Source organism: Anas acuta, chromosome 2, assembly GCF_963932015.1.
Source record: "Anas acuta chromosome 2, bAnaAcu1.1, whole genome shotgun sequence".
NCBI lineage: Eukaryota > Metazoa > Chordata > Aves > Anseriformes > Anatidae > Anas > Anas acuta.
The window spans coordinates 35,243,557-35,266,374 of NC_088980.1; the positions used below are offsets into that span (position 1 = coordinate 35,243,557).

At 35.9% G+C, this 22,818-nt stretch overlaps 1 protein-coding gene across 3 annotated transcripts in view; it reads right to left on the bottom strand.

The window, feature by feature from the left end:
• Nucleotides 1-22,818, bottom strand: part of SKAP2 (src kinase associated phosphoprotein 2) — a 116,573-nt gene that overhangs the window by 29,648 nt on the left and 64,107 nt on the right. For all 3 annotated transcript variants that reach the window (XM_068674241.1, XM_068674242.1, XM_068674243.1), the window contains 5 exons: nt 19,294-19,371; nt 18,472-18,555; nt 9,823-9,947; nt 8,849-8,912; nt 8,387-8,488 (listed from right to left, as the gene is read on the bottom strand). In XM_068674241.1, coding sequence (XP_068530342.1) covers nt 8,387-8,488; nt 8,849-8,912; nt 9,823-9,947; nt 18,472-18,555; nt 19,294-19,371 — 453 coding nt within the window. The remainder of the gene's footprint in view (nt 1-8,386; nt 8,489-8,848; nt 8,913-9,822; nt 9,948-18,471; nt 18,556-19,293; nt 19,372-22,818) is intronic.

Sequence of the window (22,818 nt, forward strand, 5' to 3'; positions counted from 1 at the left end):
AAGCTCCTTCTGTGCTCTAGAGGCTTTTCTGCAGACAATGGTTTTGCTTTGAATATAAGAAGAAAAAACAACAACAACAACCGAAACAAAACCTCCCCTGTGCTAATTGTGTTCTGAACAGGAATATTTTTGTCCTACCTCGCTCCAAATTTCACTGACTAGCAACAATCTGTCCACAGTCTCTTCTGACTTCCTAAGAGAATGTTCTTTCCTTCACTTACGAAGATCACCTGTGTATCTGCCCCTGCACATCCCTGGAGCATCCCTGTGCCTACTCTAAGGCACAGACTACTGCTGCATCTTGCCCTCTGGTCCACCTCACTGACCACTTTTCTTTCCTAGGAGCAACCAACCTGCTTCTTTCAAAGACATGGGACCAGCCACCAAGACGGACAGGAAGCCTTTTCCTACAATGCCTTCCTTGTGTATGTGCAAACACACAAGCAAAACAGGTACACACGCATACAGCCAGCAAGAATCACAAAGATCTGGTTAATTTGTAGTGCTTTGTCTAATTTCTCCATTTTAAGGTGAGTGGGAAGTACACTAGATAACAGATATAGAGTACACTGAGACACAAAAAAAAAACATACAGAGGTATTTATGATGATGCCTTTCCAAAGGCTTAAAAATTCAAGTAAGAGGATTGTATCTACAGTAACAAAATGAATAAATCAGCCTTTAAAGCCCACCTTGCTGGGTCTTATTTGAGAATCCAGTTGTATAAGTTATGGTTCTTTAATAGCTACCTTGTGGAAACCAGAAAAGTTGAGAAGCAATAGCCTGAGGCACCATATAACCTCTGGTTGCTCTTGTTTCTCAAAAGACTCTGCCTAATGGTTTTAATAGCCTGATATGCAGTCATTCATCACAAATTCAAAAAGTAAAGGTTCCTTGATCTATCTATATAGCATTTATCACAGTTATACCCATGTAATAGAGCAAGCCCAAATTTTCTATTTTCATAAATATACATAATACAATTGACATTTTACTTTGAACTTGCTAAACTACAGCAATTCCTCAAATTTATGGTTAATAAACTATCTCACATACAAAGGCATTTCTTCTGAAGGCTTTGCATTAGAATTATTTCACTGCTGCTTAATTAGATAAAACCAGTGCCACCAAAGAAAGAACTTCAGGTCCATAATCCATTGAAGACATGCATGCATAAACAAAGCTTTGCTCACAATTAACATAAAGCCAACTGTCAGAAGCACAGTCCACATCAAAAATGCTATGATAGAAGATTACTTTGTGTGATTTTGTCTTTCCAGGATGACAAGCTTTTCTGAGGTGGAATTCTATCTTTTTCTAACAAAAAACTTCTGTCACATACTGTTCACATCAGATTGGTTTTCGAGATCAATAGTGTCAGAAGTTGTTTAGCGCTGGTGCATAGAAAATAGTATAAAAATGATTGATCAGTACTTGCAATAAAATAATCTTATTTCAATAAGTAAATTCCTTTCAATGAGATGTGTGCTAATTAGTTTTTGAAAGACTTCTTTAAATATAAAATTGCATGATTAAAAATACTTCCTTTTTAGATGTTCTTACATCAGGCCTTCTAACTTTTAGAAAACCAGCTTTAAAACATCAACAGACGATACATATTTAACAAGCATTCCCAGTTTATTTTAGTTTGGGGATTTTTTTTTTTTGGTCTGATTTAGTACTTCTGATTTGTTTTGTTTTATACTCTGAAATACAGAAATAAAATTCAGCCTTTGATAACCTAAGACTTCGATAAACACAGCCTTTGAAACATGAATTCCTTAACTTATTATTATACTTGATCACAACTCAGGAAGGATATTACTGTTTTTACTGCTTGTAAACTCGGAAACCTGCCTTGCACGCATTTCAACAAGAGGAGAATGAATACCTAAACTTAATAGCACATATTTGTCATTTAGTGTAGATAATGCTTTCAACTCCTTTGGATTTCACAGCTGACCATGGTTCTTTCCAACACTACAAAACTGGAATATAGAAGATGAAATCTGAAATTCTGAAAACGTAGACTTAGAATAAGCAATGTGTCTGAGTTAAAAGGGAAGAGAAGAACAAATATAGAAGTCAATGCATCAGAGAACACTGACCAAACAAATACTGAAAAGCAAAATCACCAAACGAGATGTGCAAATTTTGGACTAATAAAAGATACCATAATTTTTCACTGTAAATATGTCATTCCAAATAGCAGTGGACAACGACAGTCACACTAGACACATGTCCAGTGTAAATATAAACAAAGTTAAAAACAGAACTCAAATTAGACTAAGTTTTTGTACTCAATTATTATTCCATTTTTAGTGTCTTCCTCACATTTGTATGTTTAGAAAATGTGTCTACTGTCTCATGCACATGTACCATTGCACAGCAGTCTTTCTGACATCTATGGGACACCTGTTATCTACAAACCATCACTTAATATTCACTTTACAAGAAACACAGAATAGTCTGTGAACCTTATTTTTGCCACTTCCCACTCAAGGGACATCTTATTCTTTTCAGCTACGTTAGATTGTCTTACCTCCTCTTCCATCACTGACACCTAACATCAATAGAAAGAAAAGGTTCCATCTTTAGATGTAGGATTACATTAATTGAAGATAAACCCAAGTTCTTGTGGCAAACAAAAGCTGAGATCCAGGTATCAGGTTCCTAACCACCTTCTGAATATGAAATCTTCAAATAGCAAAAAGTTGTCTGGATTCATAACTCATGTCTCACAAGCATTTAGTGCCAGCTGGAAGACACTTTATGGTACATGTAAATCCCTCAAGAGTGTTGCCTCAAATCCCAGAGCAACAGAGTATTCAGACACGGCTCCAGTCCATCATAGCAGTTGGGATTCAGCAATATACAGTTTCAATAGGTTGTTTTTCAGTGATTTTCCACATCTGACATATAATCAAAGACACTGAGTAGACCCAAAATACCAGTGATCATGACAACAAAACCACACATCTCAGATGGAAAACAAAATCTTTACTATTCTCTGACACCAACGTGTAGTTTACATCTGCTTTTTACTGAACTTATATTATTTTAATTACTTTTAATTTACAGCAAAGTGAGTAAGCCTTGTAGCAGTCCTTATTCTGATATTATACCTATCAGTAAGATATTACAGGCAAAAATATCCCATATGTATAAATAATTAAACAGTTAAGAAATTAATATTTTTCCCTTAACAACACTGGGATCTGGCCTTTGAAAAAAAATGGTTTTGAAGAATGACCTGTACTTACTGCTTTAAAAGGAGGGGGAAAAAATGGCCCTTGCTGTTCTCAAACATGAAAGATGTTTTGATGGAAATTATTCAAAACACTTTTAGTAATTACTTTGGAAACTCATCTTTAATACTGTCCTCAAGAATTCTGATCTTACACCTGGTCTTTTCAGCTTCAAATATTCCAGAGCCTACATGTACTTTTTACTTAGAAATCACTTCATTTACTAATAAAATGCAGTTAGAATTCCATCTGTGGAGAAAAAAAAATATATCAATAGCATATCAGTGCTACGTACAACTTCTGTTGGTAAAAAGTACAGAACTCCATAAATAGTTGAGGCAAACAAAAGATGCTGGGAGGAATTTAGACAATATACCAGCATATCTAATATACTAACTTAACAGCAATCCTTGCAAGTAACATCTCAGACTCCCCAGTCACTTTGTGTCTCTGCTGACTCAGACCTATTGCTCTGATTCACACTGGTCCATTAACAGTTTCTTTATTTTAGCCTACTGGGTGTAGGAACTAATTGTACACCTGCAACCCACTGCCAGACACCAAATGCAGCATTAGTCCTATGGGCCTTGACCATGGTATATTGAAAATTCTAAAAGTAAGCAAAGGTCTTCTGAAAAGGAATTTTCTTTAACACGTCACTGTGAAATCTCACTTCTAGCACCAAAGTCAATACATCTGACACTGCATTTTGAGAACACAAATATTTGCAATGAGTCGGTGTTCCTGAGTGACAGGCCAAGCTTATACTCAAACTCCACTAAATAATCATGACTTCCTCCTTCCCAAGAGGTAAATCAGAGATCACAAACTTACCTTTTTCCCCTCTATGCTCAAGAAAAGGTTACAACATCATAAAAAACAATTTTCTTCCTCAAAGCTCAAACGACCCAGTAGCAAGAGAGATGAGGATGGTATTAAGTTATGCTGCTTAACTGCAGAGGTTAACTTGCTGTTTAAAGAGGCAATCATGAGTCAGAGTCACGCTGATCATTCCCTACTCTCATAGACAATGCTGGAAAAAAGTTCTGAACAATATCAATAAAATTTTAAAACTCTACTAAAGGACTTTGTTTAAAGTAAGTATACACGGTTAAAAGAAAGGTGTTACCTTCTATATCATACTTTGCGTTGCATAAAACTTAAGACATTTCTTACCTTTCCCTGAGCTTTCCCCTGGTTACAGTTTCTCTAGCTAAATTTCCAGCTACACTGCAAAACAGAATTATTGGCCACATACTACAGCTTGACCAAACTGTTTGGCAGAGAATTGATAGTGGGAATCAAAGGACAAAGGCAAGCTTTTCATTCTCATGAACCTTGTCCCAGTCAGAGACTGAACTGATCCCAAAATTTAACTTACAGCAAACTGGGAAGTGATGCAAGTTGTATCGAGTGGATTAGTTCTCAACAGCAGTTCTCCTGGCTAGAGATCACTACAGTACTGAATTTCACTGTCCTTACTTCTCGCTCACCCAGAAGTTCTCTATTTTATGGACAGGCTAAAAAGAAATGACACAAAGCCAAGAATGCCAGATTTACGTCATACCACAGCACTTGGGGATTTCCAACGTTACCTGTTCTGTAAGGGCAGCTTTTCATCTTTATGCACTGAGAAGCACCAAAGAAACATTCAAATCTCATCTTTTCCATTTTAATGGAAACTACACTGTACACAGTAGAATCTACTACTACAGTGCAAACTTGTGAGCAGAAAGAGAGCAAAGAAAGACAAGACTGAAAATTAATATAAAGATGTTAACTTCAATTAAGACTCTCCTATTGTGCAAGACTGCTGTAGACGGTACACAGAGCTGATGTTGCAGGAAAGATCGTGGTGGCAAGCAATGGTTGGCTTTGCAAACTCAGAGACCAAGGAAGACAATAGAGAATGCCCTTAAAAATTATGTCACTAAGACCTCAGGTTAATAAATTGTCTTCATGAATTGTAACTGATGACATCTTTAATGCTGATAGGTATCTCCCATTCTAACAAGAATAATTTTTTTTTTTTTGAAGAGCACCAGGCTAAAGACTCAATGCATCCAATTAGCTCTACACACATACAGAAAATTATTTAATAGTACAGTTCCAGAATTTATGTTACAGACAAGGAACCACCTGTGCTTATAATATCCAGCTGTAGACTGTAGTACAAAATTTCCATGTCAAAATTATATAAAATGTACTAAATTAGAAAATAAATAGCTAATTAAGCAAAAAAATGGGTCTCCATTACAGTATTTTTATTTCTGCTTGACCACATTTTCAACATGCATTTTTATTAAAAACAAAAAGACAAAAGCACGGCTTGCTGGAGAAAACTTCTTTTTCCCCACCCCTGACAAATCTTGCAAGGGAGGTTTACAAGTTGGAAAAGCTTTAGCTGTTCTGATGTTTTTCACTCCACCTAAATAAACACAGTAAAACACTCTTAATACTGAGAACCAAATGATGCTTCTATGGTAAAAATGTATTTGTATGTGCCATTAAAGAAGAAAGTGACTTATGAGATCAAAAGAGTAATTTCTGTCTTTGTAACCCCTCCAACTGTCAACTTACTCCTCCTGCCAGCAGACAGTACAAATTGAATTCCATTGAAATCTAAGCTTTTAATAGGTTAATAGACTATTACTATTCTGGATACTGGTTTGAAGCTAGTCAGCACCTGTCTGGAAAATTAATTTTTCTACACTGTCTCCTGCCACAAGAGGAAAAACAAGAAACAAAGCAATGTGATAGCTAGTGAACACAGCATCAGCCAATCCTGCTTACTGCTACAGTTCTCCACAATTCCCCGGTTTTCTAAACAGTGAAAAAAAAATATTCATATCTTCTTTATAATCCAAACACTCTTTAATACTAAATCCAGTATTACAAAAAGGAATGCTTCATGAACTGTTTTAATTTGCTTCTGAAATGCTGACAAACACACACACACACACAAGACTACTGGAATACCTCAGAAATGCAAAAGATTACTTGAGAAATGGCAAATTATACACAAATAAATAACAACAAGGTACAATACGCTGTGAAATACAACAATACCTGAAATATATAATTTTAAAGCTAGTTGATCTGTGAAAAGCTAGTGGATCTAATGTCAAGATGTTTCAAGGATAAAAAAAACGAAGATAAATTTCTTCTCCCTTCTCACAAGGATCTAGAATTTATCTTCTGCACTCCAGAGCTTATCATAGCTTTTGGGCTCTACAAGGAATTTTTCTTTTCTGTTAAGGAGAGTTCAGAATTCCTTGTTCGCTCTAAATTAGTAAGGTAACAGCAGGAATAATGGAGCTCCACCCTTTGACTAATAAAAGAAGAAAGAATACATTTGTTTACCTGAGAAAATAGAAAGGACAGCCAACAGGAATTAAAAGCATACAATCAATTAGTCCTAATGAAGCCAAGCGAGACCGAAGTGGAACTCTTTTACTCTTTTCTTAGTTACAAAATAAGGAAAGGAAATCCCTACTTCACAACATGAAAATGAAGCACCACTTCAAGATCATGGAGAAAGACTGTTATTTAACTGAAAAATGAAACTAGATTTCTTGAACAACAGAAGGGCTATCCTTTCTTTATGACAGCTGTTTTGTTACATTTCAGATTTATTAGCCACATTAGGAGACAACAGTTCCTGGAAAACTGATATAAAAATGGTATATAAGTGAAAACACTCTAAATTCTTGCTGAATCATATCAAGCCAGCAATTCTCCAAAACCAGAACTCAGAGCAAAGAAGGCAAAGAATATGTTAATTCTTGTTTCTCTGCCAATATTTTATGCATTACTGCTATAGATCTACTTCCTATTTGAGATTCAAATGAACGGGTAAGGTAAGTGAAGCTCAGGTAAGAGAAATTTAACCTAGGACACACATAGATCTTCATTAATGAACATATAATCAAACATAAAGCATCATCTCCTCTAAGAGCCTGAGCATCCAAAGAGCACTGCAGCAAGGTTTGGTTGCATTCTTCCAGCTATAAGCCTAAACCCTTAACACAGATTTTATATCCACTGCAGAAGAGTTTTTCAGCATGCATGACACAACTGTGCCCCATGGCAGCAGAACATGCACTTGTGTATTGAAGTAGTCTAGATAAAATTCAAAGAAATGGGAAAAAAAAAAAAGACAAAAAAAATGGAACAGCTCTCCTACAATTTTCCAGTTGTATGATGTGGGGTGTGTTTTGATTTTTCATCAGTCACTCGTACTCTCTTCTCCCTTGGTTCACTGAAACAACGTTAAAATGAAAACCAAGGCATACTTTTTTTTTTTCCCCCTTCGGTGGACTCAATATTCAACCTAGCAGATAAATAAAGTTAGTTGGCATCACGTGACATGACTGATTTTTCCTCTCAAGTTATTGCTGATAATTGCACTGCCTAACACAGTAAGGGATGCAGAACATTATTTCATACAAAGTGATTATTGTCATATCACTTTAAGATATAATTTCTTTAAAATGGTATCTAAAAAATTAATTGATTTTTACATGGTTTCTTAAAATATAAACAAGACCAAACATCTTCATCCTATCACCTGAATATCTATAATCAATTCCAAAAGCTGTTCACATTAAGTTTGTAAATAACCATAATCATACTGGAAGATATGAAATAAAATGTCAATACTCATATGTTTTCTTTATTTACAGATCATCTCCAGAGCCCTTTCAAACCAACACATTACTTTCTTGCAGGATTATATAATCATGTATCAGGCAGCAGCTAGAGTGATAGAGAACTTTTGCTCAATACAAATGCCAACATGAATAAAAAAAAAATATGGGCAAGTTAGTGGAAAAAGCTGTAAGGCAAGTCAATTTTTAATTAAAAAAAATTATATACTAGGGGATGTTAATGAGCCAAAAGTCCCCTGAGACGACTTTTACATCTTCTGCACTATTTTGATGCCCCTGCTAAAGAAAACTGTTCTCACTCAGATCTGGTTAAAGACACATTCAATGTCACAGTCAAATTTAAAATCTGAAAATATCTTACCCATCAGGTTACTTTGCCCACTTACATTTAGCCACTCAGAGTTACCAAATTAGCAGTAGAGAAGACAAAATTGTCACAGGTCATAAGGTAAAAAATCTGAACAGTACCTGGAAGTTCTTCATAAATGCTATCATCTATTGGTTCACTGCTCGCTTGTCCAACATCATCATATTCCTCTTCCTCCTCCGGAATAGTATTTGATTCCATATCTATATAAAAGCAGTTTAAAAGGTTAACATTTCCTAGAAAAGAAAGCCTATGCGGAATTTATGCAAAATGAAAACACAACATGTTTTCTACAAGCTGGTGCTTATAGTTTACTTTGCATATTTTGTTATAGCATTCATAAGGGAGAGCTTTCCGGCTAAATGTTATTCTTGGAAAAAAACAAGAATCTTGCACAAGAAGAAAAGTTACGTAAAAGCGAAAACGTGACTGAAATCCAGGACTCACTATTCAAAACTAGGACAAGTAGGAACACTAGATATACAAACATAACAGATCAGTTAATGGACAGAACTACCGTCACCAGGTAGGACTAATAATAAAGGCTCTTCAGGCTGGCTTACCTTGTATTACAAATTTCACTTGCTGTACCCATTCCTCTGCTTCTTTGGGAGTGGCAGCTGCAAACTATTAAATATTTATTAATAACTAGTAGTAGCAACGACAAACATATAACTACAGTTTCATTAGCAATAGAAAAGGGTCTGTAGCATTCTTGTCACTTCCTCAAGAAACCATTAGTAATTCTTTTCATGTCTTCTGGTACTTTTCTTGCAAGGATGCTTCTTATAATGTACAGCTAATTTTGACAAATTTACGTAATTGAAGGAGAGGATGATGGATTTGAAACTCTGATCAGCAGCTGGCAGCTGTGCAGAAAAAAGCTGCTTCTCTTCATCAATGTCAAAGCCAGAACTGATGAACAAAATTTGCCCTTGACAATTAGAAGACACCCATGAATTTCTTTAGACTGCTGGGTACAGTTTTCTTAAAAATGTTCTTGTCAGACTCCAACACACTACCTGACAGCTTAATTAACTGGCTTTCAACTGCAATCTCAGATATTTAAAACTTATTAAACTTACATTCTATATTGATGTTGAGCTGATAGATCTCTGAATTGCACAGCTGATATGTGCCTTTACGTAGATATTCCTGGCAAAGCCATGACCAATACAATATGTATTTAACACTGATATATATTTTGTTTAACTTTTTTTCCACTACTTAATTCATCCAAGAAATCATGCAGACATACCATATAATAGGTATTAAAATAATTACATCGAAATGACCAATAGATAAAGATGATAGATTTCCCCGTTCTTGTCCAAAAAGATAACATTTGAACATATACATATATATATTTTAAATTAGATTTTTTTTTCCTTATATATGAATATACAGTATAAGCAAGAAAGGATTTCGTTTTTTCATTAAGATGTCAGTGAAAGTTGTTTTACTGAAATGTTAATTCAGTAACTGGAATTGTAACGGCTTTATCAATTTAATTTCAACTCGACATAAGAAGTCCAACCTGATAAATGCGCTTATCAGGAGCAGAGATTTCAAAACAGCAATCTTTCTTTGCATCCTTCCGAAGGTTATTATTCATTCTGATGGTGTAGCCCTCTAAGGCAAATTCACCTTTCTGTTGTTTGTCTGTTGGAGATAAAAAACAAAGTTAGAGCTTCATTTACAACAGTGAATGTAAGTGGCTCAGCAGGTTATCGTTTATTCAGATTTGGTTTTCTATTTCATGAATTTTACAAAGAACAGGGAGGTTTTTAGCAAAATGATTAGGTGATGCTTCTGAAGATAAAGTTTTACTTAAATGGAAGACGAACACAAAAGTATATTTTTCTGTAGGATGCCTAAGGAATTCCACAGAGAGATGTCTGCAGATGGTGGTCTTATTTAGTAAGAAGTGCATGTTATGACACTTGCATCTAGGGAAACCCAAGAACTGGAATTTGCAAGGCAAGCTTCCTATAAATCAGTGTCTCTTTCAGGTTCAGTAAACCAATGGGAAAACCTGTCTAGCTCAGAACTTGCGGAACTCCCTCCTAAACTAACCACTTTACTTAAAAAATAAACTTCAAGCTCCTTTTGAAGCAATTGGAAAAGCTTTTCTTCACATTCACCCACTCACTCCCAGATGTGCTTCCTTTCCACATGGTACAAGTACAGAATGAATTTTGTTATACATTCAGGCGTGTGTTCCCAAAGCATTCTTCTCAACACAGCAAAAGTTTAATTAGCTAATAAAAGTACTGAGCCCTACCACAGTTTATTATGTAGAGCCATGTGGTTGTTTTAAAGATGGTTCTACTTTTCAGTTTAAGGGTTCTGGTTTATAAAAGTATCGCTTAGAACAAGCCTGTGTTAAATATGCTGCACGTTGGGCAAGTGCCACCTGTGCGCTCCTTCTGAGCTCTTTGGACCAAGGCCTACATCTGATTTTATGTGCTCTGGCATGTTTGGGGGATATTAAAAAGAAAACAAAAAGGTGAAAGTATTTAATTTCTGCAAGTTCTGTGGATCACAGTGCAGCACTCAAGTGAAGATAGGCACTAGTCACATTTTGCTTGGGCCTCCCAGAAAAAAAGTGTAGATGCAAATAAAATAAAACAAAATTAAGTTTTTTTGTTCTTTTTTTTTCCCCCTACAGAAGGGGAACACATTAACAACAAGCATCAGCAACAGCACTCCAAGCATTGCTGAACAGAACTTAGGCACAAGTCAAGCATCCACTGCCTGTATTTGTCAACAAAATGAGAAAGCCTCTACAGTAGATAAAATAGGAAAAACTACATTTTCAACATTATTTTGTTTCCTTTCTGGAAACTGAATAGAAAATTATTTTTTTTCCATTCTGAAATAGCAAAAAGTGGCTAACAGCAGCATGAACATCAGTGGACGTAAGGGCAGTCCCTATACAAACACTCTCACTAGCATTCATAGTCTGTGCTTCTACCTTTTTATTAATTCTCACCCATGGCAAGCAAATGGCAAATTAAAAAAATTACTTGAACAAACCCTAAGCACTGTTCTATTACCTCTTTCTAGTCCGTTCTGTAACAGTACCTTTAATTATGTCTTCATTAAGTGCAAAGATTCAGTATTAATATTTTATGTTTGCTCAAACCTCCACCTCTGTATCAAACAGGACGCAAATGTAAAATTCATGGAATCACACCAAGGCAGATATTAGAAATAAAAACTTGCAATAGGTTAACTAGGTCCCCTTTTAATGAAATTCATTTCAGCCTAGAAATTTCATTGTTCCTTCACTTGTGACCTCAGGGAGAAGATGAAGTGGAACACATTAATTTCTCCCTCTTCCATGCTGGAGGTTTATCAAAACCCCAGGAAGACAGGAGCACACAGACAGAATGAACAAACACCAGGTTTGAAGAGTAAAAGTATTTTGTTAAGAAAAAAAGGAGGCAAGTATTCAAATTCAGACTCTAGGAGTATTTCTGAAAATACTTCTCTGTGACATTAAAAATCCCTTTTATGTTAACACAGTTATACAGAGTTAATCAGAGATTATCTCTGTACCAGTACTAGTTCTTTCAAAGAGCATTATAACAGAAAGATATTGGACTTTGTACTAAAAGGATAACACAGTATATGGTATCCATATTGTATTTGATCGTTTTATTGTTTGTACCATCTTTGTCTTAACTCTCAGAACACTGTGTTTGTGTGATAATGAAAATTAGTTGCATATACCAATAAAAAAACGTATATCCTTTGCTATTAAATTCTTTCACTGAACTTTATGGCAGCAGACTAGCCATAGCATTGCTACTTTTGCTTCTAATTATCTGTGCAGTGAAGCAGCCCTGATTAAAGAATGTTAACTATAGCCTCTTTAGAATGTTAACTATGAGGAAATTTTAAGACAACCTGACACTTCACAACTCTAACCCAGAACCCACTGAAGTTGAGAGAAAGACTAAGCATGGATTCACACTCTCTGTAGCAGCAAACAACAGAGCTAGTATGTCCTGAGAAATTGCTTCACAGATACCAAATGGCAGGACAGAGGACAATTAACGGTTCGGCTGCATCCACTGGTGGTGATAGGCAATGGAGGCTCACAAATCTCAGTTGCTCTTACAGAATACACCTCTCTAGGAAGAACTGGAGACCAACCCTGGTACCTGATCGCTGTGAAGCAGACTGTGACACAAAGCAGCTGTTTGGCCAGGCACCGTAGTCAGGTAGTAGGCTTGAAGGCTGGGCCATCTTGTGACAAACACACTCAGTGATCACCTCAACTTCATTTATTAGCAAATGCTTGCAGCTAAGCAGGTGTGACTTCTGAACTTCCCCATTCAGAACTATACATCAGAAATACATTCTGGAGACTGTGCTTCAGAGAGAATTAAACAGGTTTTGATGTTTAAGAACTTTAGACCTAAGGATTTTACTTGGAGACCAAAAATTAGATATAGATGTTTTTAATGGCAGGAGCCTTAGATGTCCACAGCCTCAGGAAGCCCATTTACATCACAGACATTTCACTTTCATTTTGAAATCCCAAATTAGAACCAGAGTTTTTTCCTAGGCAGGAATATACCAGCATATTAGGAAGGGATGAGGGAGGGACAAATAAAACACACTTCTCTGAAAAAGGGTAGCAGTCTTATTACCTCTTATTTTCTCAAGATAGGGCTTTGCAATTCAGCAACAGGAAACTCTTAAGTTGTCACAGCACAACACAGAACAGAATTGCAAAAGTATAACGCTATCAGTTTTGTAAAAAAAAAAAAAAAAAAAAAAAATCATCATCAAGCAGAAGTTGTTCCAGAATTAGGTCAAATTTCATTTCAGAATAAGATGTTCTTTACTCTCCTCTTTTCCTCTTTCTCCCTTCTCCTCATATCAGGTATGCATCAGGAAAAAAAAAAAATCTGGGTTTCTTCAGATCATTTTGCATCAGCAATTTAGATTGGTAAAGAAACTGTACAACAAAGTGGCAGTCAGACAACTAAGTACTGAAAAAAAGTCAAACCTAGGATATAAATTTTTTTTTAGAGATGAATAAATTTAGGGCACATTTCAGTTTTAAAACACACAATACAGATCTGAATGAAATTTGAGATCACTTTAAACATTTTTAACATTTTTCTTACATATGAGCTTCATGCATACTAAAAATAGTGACACGTTGTTAACAACGGAAACAGGGCCAATATTATATTAGGAAAAGGGAGTCTCAAGGGAAGCAGAGAAAAAGGGTTGTGAAGTAGCCTTGCGTAACTGAGTCCATGGGAACTTTTAAAACAAAGGAGAGTAAACCTTCAGCTGGGTCTTGAAATGATTGGGTTGTAAATTTGAGGCCTAAGGCGATGTGACCATATTATTAGCACATGTAAAAAGAATTAGTGCACTCTGTAGAACAGAGAGGACTTAGAGAGTGGAAAGGAAAGAAGTTACAGAGAAAGGCATAAGGAACAAAGGCAAACAGAAGGATTTCAGAAAAGTGATAAAGTATTTATAGATACTATTAGAATCTATAATTTAGCTCTCTTCATCTTGAAATTAGGAGTCTGTAAGATCTTACAGTTTACATAGCTTCATGCTAAATGTAGTTTCACATACTTTACCACATGTTTTCTAAAAATAGTACATGTCAGTATCTCCAAAATGGTCATTCCTTTTCCAGCTTTTGGAATAGCCCTTTCCAAACATATGCATAGCAAACATTTTCTTTTAGACTGCAAATCTGAACTGCAATAGTCTTTTTTTTTTTTCCTCTTTTGAGAAATCTAGATGATAAAATGAAAAAATGGAGGCAAAGATTGAAACACTATTTAGTACACCAGTTTATGTTCAATCCCAGACATAAAAGCCTTGGATTGTAAAGTTGTCCCAGTGGACTAACTGAGCCTACAGAGCAATGCAGGACTTATGAACCACCAAGATGACAGGAAATCTTGAAGTAATGGACATCAACTTAACAGTTACACTAACTACTGATTAGGGGAAGATTAAAAAAAAAAAGGTAACAAGCAGCACCTTCTTTTACTGACAAAGATATATTGCTCAACAAGACAACCAGCACTATTTTACTGTATTTTGCTAAGGATCTCTTTTCTTTTTTTTTTTTTTATTGGAAAAGCCTATTTTTTTTTCATAGCATCTTGCAATTGGACATTCTGCTTAGTAGCCCCTGAATCAAGATCTTATATAAACCTGTACCTTCCTGAAACTTTTACCTGTTTGCACATCTGAACTTCCTTTGAAAATTAACAACTATTGCAGACATATAGCCACAGGCACAATGAAACTTCAGGAGTTAAAAAAGGCAATAATGTGGGGGAAAAAAAGAATTAATTAGGGTATCTTTCTTCCGCCTATGTCACTACATTGGCACTATAAACTGAAGTGTAGGTAATTAGGGAGAATCAAGACTTGATTACCAATTTCAGTTATCAATTACTACCTAGCTAAACATATAGCTGATCCCTCCAGCTTGCTCAGACAGAAGGGCATATAAAACTGTGGCTTTTAATTTATTCATTTAAATTAACTCTCCTGTCCATACGCTTTGAGGTCTGAAGGGATAGAAGTACTAACTAGGTGACTGAGTACACACGCACTGCCAGAGATCACAGAGAACAATAGTGATACCTGTAAACAGGGTACCTAACTCAGCAAGCTACTTCATGGAAGCAAAGGAAAGAGAAGGACTGTAAATGTTTATGGAGGGAAAAACTATGAAAACGAGGACCAGAAGAGCTTCTAGAAAGCCAGGCCTGCCGTGGTATTTGAACATGCTTCTCTTCAACATTGTGCTGCACTTCTGTGTGGGCCACATACTGGATTAATGTTGCAGCACAAGTGCAAAAATGGATGCACTTTCTGCAATACATACTTCCGACGTTTAATTAGGTCAAACCTTTAAGACCTGTTTTTCCATCACTGATCAGGAAACAAAAATGTAGGTGACATACTTAGACCTGTCTGTATTGCAGAGGTAACTGCTTCACTATCCACGCTGCACTGAAAGTATCAGAAAAAATAGGGGAAAAAAAGAAATAAGACATGAATTAGCCAGCAGGCATCACAACCATTAAAAGGATGCTTGTAACTTCTTATGTGAACACACACACAGTCATTTATTGTATTTTCACAGGCTTTAGCTTTTACTGTATGCTTCTGGACTAGGCCACATATCTTTCATTAGCAATACACAGGTCTGAAAAATGGTTCCACAACTTTTCCTTACACGTGCTTGTCTGTTCTATACCCTTCCATATTTATTCTCCTAATATTAAAAAAAAAAAAGTTACTATAATTAAAAGTGTTTTGGAAACATCAAATCATCTACACAATATAAATCTTTACCCTCAAATTTAGCACTCAGTTACACTGATATTTAAGCATATAAAAAAAAAAAATCAAAACTTGGACAACAAAATACATGTTTTACCAGATATAACTTACCCTTCACAGATTAGTGGTCTACATGTTCTGAATTTAAAAACATAAACATAGCAAAACAAGAAATAGAAATCCCAGCCACCTCTCTGACCTGTGCCACCCAACACTCACAGCACTAGATTACTCATAAAGGTAACATGCAGCATGACTGCAAGCATACATGGACCCACTCATCTGCCTGGTCTCTCTTCAAATTGGGTTCACGTTGACAAAAGGGGAATTTTCCTATTGCGTGAATCTGTCAGTAAGCAGGGCCCAGCTGATACAAAATGTTTGCAGGCAGGCTAGAGCAGACCAACATCACTTAGATAACTGCCATCTAAATAGTTCTGGAGGTGGCAGTAGTTTTGTATTAAGCCAACTGAATGCATATTTCAGTTATCCTACAGTTGTGAACCACACAGCTTCCTTCTCCACATGACCCAAGTTATCTGGTGCAGCACCAAAGGTCTCAGCTAAAGAAGGGCCCAAATGCTACAGCATATTGCAGCAGGTGCTACTGCTGGCTGTAGTGGGAGTGAGAACAGTTCATGTTCTTCCAGTAAATCCATGCCAGATCTCCTTGGGATTCGTTTATCACACACTTAGTCCGTGTTGACAATCTGCAGCTAAAGAACATAACAAACAGCAGTATGCATGTCCACAAACACCAGCATGACAGCTCGATTTCAATAGTAAATTAGTTTGCCACTGATCTAAGGAAACTACAGGTATCCAGTTTACACACAATGATGGCAACTTGCTTTTTCACTGGAACAGGCTCCCTTGTATACCATGGCGTCACGGGCCTGAAGAAAGTACCTCATATTAGTCTAAAAAATAAAGCTTTTTTCTTCAGAGACAAGTTCTGGAGTTACTGTTAAAATTCTGGACACATCTGGTCATCCCAGATCTGCAAGAAAACACAATTCCACCATGCTGTGCTAGTTTTTCCTGCACTAACAGCACCAGTCACAAGGAGGCACAGCAGAAATTCATGCATCTGAGATGTTTGCTTCCTCAGTGAGCTAGTCATGGAATCCAGACACATCTACACAGATCCCAAAAGATGCTCCATCAACTATGCACCTCTTCCATGTCATTAGGGTATGGTTAGGGGATCTTCCCCAACAAATCTGTGGCCTACAAAAGCTCTACATGTATAAGCCAAAGCATGTCTGAAAATCAATAAAGCAAAGCTGTCCCAGTATATCCCAATCAATTCTTGATTTTTCAACCAACCCCAAACCCCATGCTACAGAACATGCTTCCAGGTACTTTAATTTTCAGCACAGGTATTAGAAATTACAATGCAGCCTTGACAGCCAAACTGCTACAAAAGAAAAATGGAAGAAAGGAGACAGGCAGTCTTCCTACCTTAATCCAAAGACCAAAAACTAGAAGATGAAAAGCCAAAGCTTTGAAAACCCAAAACAATCCTTAAGAATTAGCAATATAATGTCAAAAAATATATATAATATAAGTTTTTGGAGTTCTATATAATGTGCAACTATATATAAACAAGCAGCACAAACTAATTTTCCAGAGAAAATAACAAATTACTATAGACAAAACAGTATTAGGCCACAGGTCTTTTTTTTTTTTTTTTTCGTTTTGCTAAGAAAGATTGTTTATGCTTTTGAAGCTTGACCAATCTGTAAATCCCAAGGAAAGAGTAAAGTAGAAAGGGGGACATACAGCAAATATAGTAACAAAATTCTGGAAACAGAATTTGAGAGGAAACTGCAGCAAGATGAAAATCGAACTTAGAAGTCCAAAGTACATGAGATACAATTATATCCTTACCTTAATTTTCTTTTTTTTTTTTTTTTTTTAAGACAGAATGAGTTTAACTGAGTCAGAATGTTGAGTAATGAAACAAACTGAACCAAATTAAATTAAAACCATATGAAAAGACTATCTGCACTAATCTCATGTAGAGTCACACGAACATAAACAGAAGAAAAAAGTTTAAATGGAAAGTTTGCACAGAAATAAGTTCTGTTTTTTCTTTAAGAAAAAAGAGACAATTGCACTTTTAATAATTACAGATATCACTGTATAGTTTACCTTACCCTCAAATACGAAATACACTTGGCACGCAATTTAAAGGAAGTTTTATTTGACTGACAATTTTGAATATTCAAAGTGATATCCCAACACTTATGCCAAATTCTTTCAAAACTGACCATCAAAAAACACATTTAGAAGCTAGCTTTAGTCTCCATGACTGGCTTCTAGTTAAATATCTTATTTCATCTCTAACTTTTCCAGAATGTAATTTAGAAAGAAACATGAAACTCCACTGTGTAGTTTTTAGACGTTTTCCTGGAGTCAAACATCTTTAAACAACACAAAAGGTGTAATTGCTGTAGGGTATTTTAAAATGAAAATACCATTTGGACAGAAAGAGCATTTGCTGTCCAGTACATTAATTAAGTACTAGAGTACTATCAAACCTAATAGCTAGCTGTTATTGGCACATGAGGTAGCTTTACAAGTAATTTAAACTTTTTTCCTCAGTTTTCCTGCTTTATAAAATGGGCACATCACTTACATATCCTGAGAGATTTAATATTCTATATATTTATAAAATTCAAAGCACTGTTTTACAACTAATGATTTTTTCAAAAGTTTCATTTGCCCTTATTTTCTCCACCGGAACTTTCATTTTTCCTCTTATTTTCATACTTCTTCTCTTCATTAAAAGATCATTTTAAAGGTTCACCATTATTATTATAATTACCTTTGTCACTTCCATAATAGTAGAAGACTGTCTTACTGATGACACACCACCGCTTTTGCCATTCAAAGCCAAGAAAACTGTGGTCTGCAAATAATATAATTTGTGTTACATCACTTTACTGCATTATTGAACACAAATGTGTTACTTCTTTTTGAGGGTGAGGGAAGAGGGAGGAGATTGGAAGAATGCTAAGTAAAGGAAGCAAAATCTGGATATGAAGAAGACAAATGTATGGCACTGAGAAGGGAAACCAGAAATAAAAGCTGGTGGCAAGGAAGTAAATGGGAATTTGAAATCATATAAAGAGAGAAGTCAGGTGAAACATTAAATATAAAGAAATTATGAACAACTTCCTAAATATTTCCTACAGTTATTGCAGCATTAAGTGGGTATTAAGGTGACAATATAAGATTTATTGAATCAAGGTAAATATTGACTGAACCAAAGCTGAGATCAATATTTGCCCTCTTGAAAGAAAATAAATCTTGATGCTCACTGAAACATGAAGTCAACATATGGTACTTTTACATACGTTCCTCATGTTTTCTTCAAAAATACCTAAAAGTCTCTGAATTATGGCTGATGCTGGACTTTCACAGCATGATTTTTTTAGTCAAAGAAATGGAATTTTCTTTTATCAGTATAGAAGCAATTATTTGCTGTTCTTTCTTTTGCATAATAATGATTCAACGTTTCAATTTCTATTCAATTTTATTTATCACTCCTGTATAAAGTTGTGTATGCAACTTCAAATACTGACACATAGACGTCCCAGATACAAAACACAAACTAAATAATTTTCACAAAGATAGCTAAACATACCTTTTCTGCGTTTTTCCAAATATCCAGCCTTCAGAACAAACTGAAGATCTTGACATGCAATAGGAGGAAACAGATTCCCTGAAAAAAAAATAAGTTCTGTAAATTCCAGCTTTTCAAAAAAAAATAATATAGTAGCATTAATGAATTCTTATACTCTTAATATGCAAGAGCTACAGGAGAAAATAATTCTAGTAACTACTACACCAGATTATTTTAAGTACAAAAACTATGAATGTTAGAGCTGTTGCTGCTGTCATCACCACTAAGAAAAATATAGCTATGTAGCTGCCCCTACAAATCTCAGAAGAAAATGAAAAGAATATAAATTAAACAAATTATGGCAACTTAGTTAACTTGTGTTTTGAACAGGGTCAACAAAGTCAGCTGGTAATAAAAGCAGTGATTTTTCAAATGTGCAAACAAAAAACAAGTATCACAATTCATGCAATTGTATCGAGAATCTGGTTTTCAGTAATAGCTTCACACAAAAATATCTTGAAACAACATACAAGGTGAAGAGCATATATTATACTGAAAAAAAAAAAAACAACCTAGATGAAGGGATGATAAAATGTAACACCTGCTATTGACAGACACTGCCTAATTTGCAATATGATAGCAAAGCACTGTTTAGACAAATAGGATTTATAAGGTGGGACTGCACAGACCAAAGACATTCCACAGAAGTCTACACAATTGTTGTTCAACAGATATTATTTTCAGATTTTGTAGAGCACTGCTGCATCTGCAAAATGGTACGAACCACTGTTTTCTTTCCTCTTTCTCAACTATTAATTCATAGCTAGAAGCATAAGATTGACCAGTCGACCCTAACTCAAATTAAAATAGAAATGTAGGCATTAAAATTTGCACTTCCACCCTACATCTTTCCCTTGGTAAGTGAATAAAATTATGATTCAAACAAAACTGCTAGTTTTCAGAAACATTTTAGATATGTCTAATAACACGTACAGAATGTCGCACTGTTTACTGCAAGCAAAAAATCAGAACAAAAGCTATTGCTGTGCTGATGCCTTTTTTTTTTTTTTTTTTTTTTTTAGTGTGTGTGAGCATCACAGTGAAGTTCCTACTACTTACAATCATCAAATATTCATAAGAGTCACTGTAGGTAGGTGGCAAGCTTACACGGTAGCAATTCTTCATCAGAATATATGTAATCTCATTAAGTTCTACCAATAAAAATATGCAAAAAAGCACTGATATCAGCAGACAACCCCTGTGCTAAACAACCACTTTAAACTGTGTGTGGTGGGTTAAAGATCAATTGTTTGACCTTGAACTAAAAACACTGTCTCTGGAAGGCGCTATCTACTTCCTGGGTTTTTAGGTTGTCCCTTAAAATAGATTTGTTTTTTTTAATTGGCATTCAAAAATGAGTTAGTTTATCGTTGCCCTATTTAAATACAGTTGTAAGAGGGAAACACAAGAAAAAAGGTAGGAGAATACAGAGAATATTATTTTTATAGAGTACAAAATTACTCCTTAAACAACACAACTTGCTCTTCAGACAACAAAAGACTGAAGTTTGTGTTGGATACTAAGGTTGTAGACAGAATTTTATATGAATTGACATTTTCACTGATTTTTTTTTCCAGCTTAGCAGCACACTAGGTATCATTTCAACTTTTTTGGAATTCTTACTACTGTTAAAAATCCAAGAGCTACTGGCTCCATGTACAGACACGTTCGGGTGATGCAGCTGTTCCCCCTCTCTTGATATGTACGCAACCACTGCACAACTTTAAATGAGAATTTGACACAAAGACACTTGCTGGCTGGTATATAGTAAGTTTAATAGTTACTTAAACAGATGATCTAATGATGATATTATGAGTGGGGGAGGGGAAGAGTTTGTACAAACAGACATAGTGTGCTGCTTTAAGTTGGTCATTGGGAGGCATCAGTGTGCAACACTTCCAGCTTCACCTCACCCAGCAGGGCTGATTTTAAAACGGAGCATCCCCACAGATGTGTAGGGGATAAAACCTAAATAAACAAACAAAATTAGTATATTTTTGAATTTAAGAATTCCAACAACTAATTGCGTTCAGTGAACAAATTAAATGGGACATAAAAGTCCCAAACATACTAAGGGGACTTGTTCAAGTTATTCTGCCTCTGGGTATGACCCTACCTGAAGTATTTCAGAGAGCTGTAGTCAGTATCCCACCCAACCTCCAGTTTTGCTGCTTCTGCTGAGACCGGTTGGGATAAATTTGATGATGGCAGTTTCTGAAACTACACTTATCTACACAGGGCACTGACAGCTTGTGAGAAAAAGAACCTGCATGATAAAAATGCCATCTTCCTCTGGTTTTGTGACACTGCAGAATGAAGTCTTCCTCCCACATTCAGCCTGAGGAGAACCCAGTTTCTTTTCCTGTTACTCAAAGCTACGACAGCGGCACCATGAAACAAAATGCAGCTGGTCAGCCTCACTGTCGACCAAAACCTGTAAGTAGCCCAAGCAGAAATAGATCACAGGCTTATTATCCTACTGCTGTCTGAGAAGCCTGGGAACCATGAAACATGATGAAACTTTAGTGGAAGGGCAGGGGAGAGGGACCAAACTGTAATATTCCAAGACATATACAGATGTACGTGAAAGAAAAAGCATAAATCTGACTAAATTCTCTCTTTCATTCCCCTGCACATCTAGAGGAAAGGGGAGGAAGAACAAGTAGCATCAAAAGGATAAAGGAAAAAGAAAGAACCACCTCCTCTCAGATTCATATTAACTACAGGTGTTGTGCATATGCAGCAGGAAGAAGGCACAAACATAGACTAAATCTTACCCCTGTACTGCAACACAAACAAGGAGGGAAAGAAAGAAAAGAGAATGACATTTTCCTTCCAGCTACTGCCTAGAGCCAGCGCAAAAGACCCCTCTACCTTTCTTCTATTTCTTTCATTGCTTTAAATCCTGTTTGAGACATGGACAAGAGGGTAGAGGGAACTGCAAGCCCTGTATGTGGGAGCTCCCAACTAGAAGTTTGGGATTTGTATAGCAGGTTGCTTTTTAGCTGTTGCTTTCAGGCAAAATGTTGCTTCCCCATTCATTTGAAATAGAACAGGCTTGGCACAAATCTTAAAAAAAAATAAAAATAAAAAAATAAAGCAGCACTTTGTTATAGTCCAGCAGTATTTGTTTACATTACACCAGCAGCTGAGATCAGAGATTCATTAAATGACTACTGTATGGAAGTCTGAATAAGACAGCTCCTTCTCCAGAAAATCTACTTAACACACAGACTGCCAAGAAAGAATGAATATTTTTTAAATCACATATTCCTTTTGTGTTTAGAGCTCTGAATTCTCAAATGCCAGTCCCATACTATACTCTCACGCATGCTCCACGACTTCTTCAGAGCAAGGAGAAATTTCTCCCCTCCCTCACAGATGCAAGTGAAATGGTCTGGATCTCAGTCTCCTCTAATTCACTGGAGATTGTCCCCCATAAGAAATGAAACTTAGAGATGCAAGGAGCTTGCATCTTAGGAATGC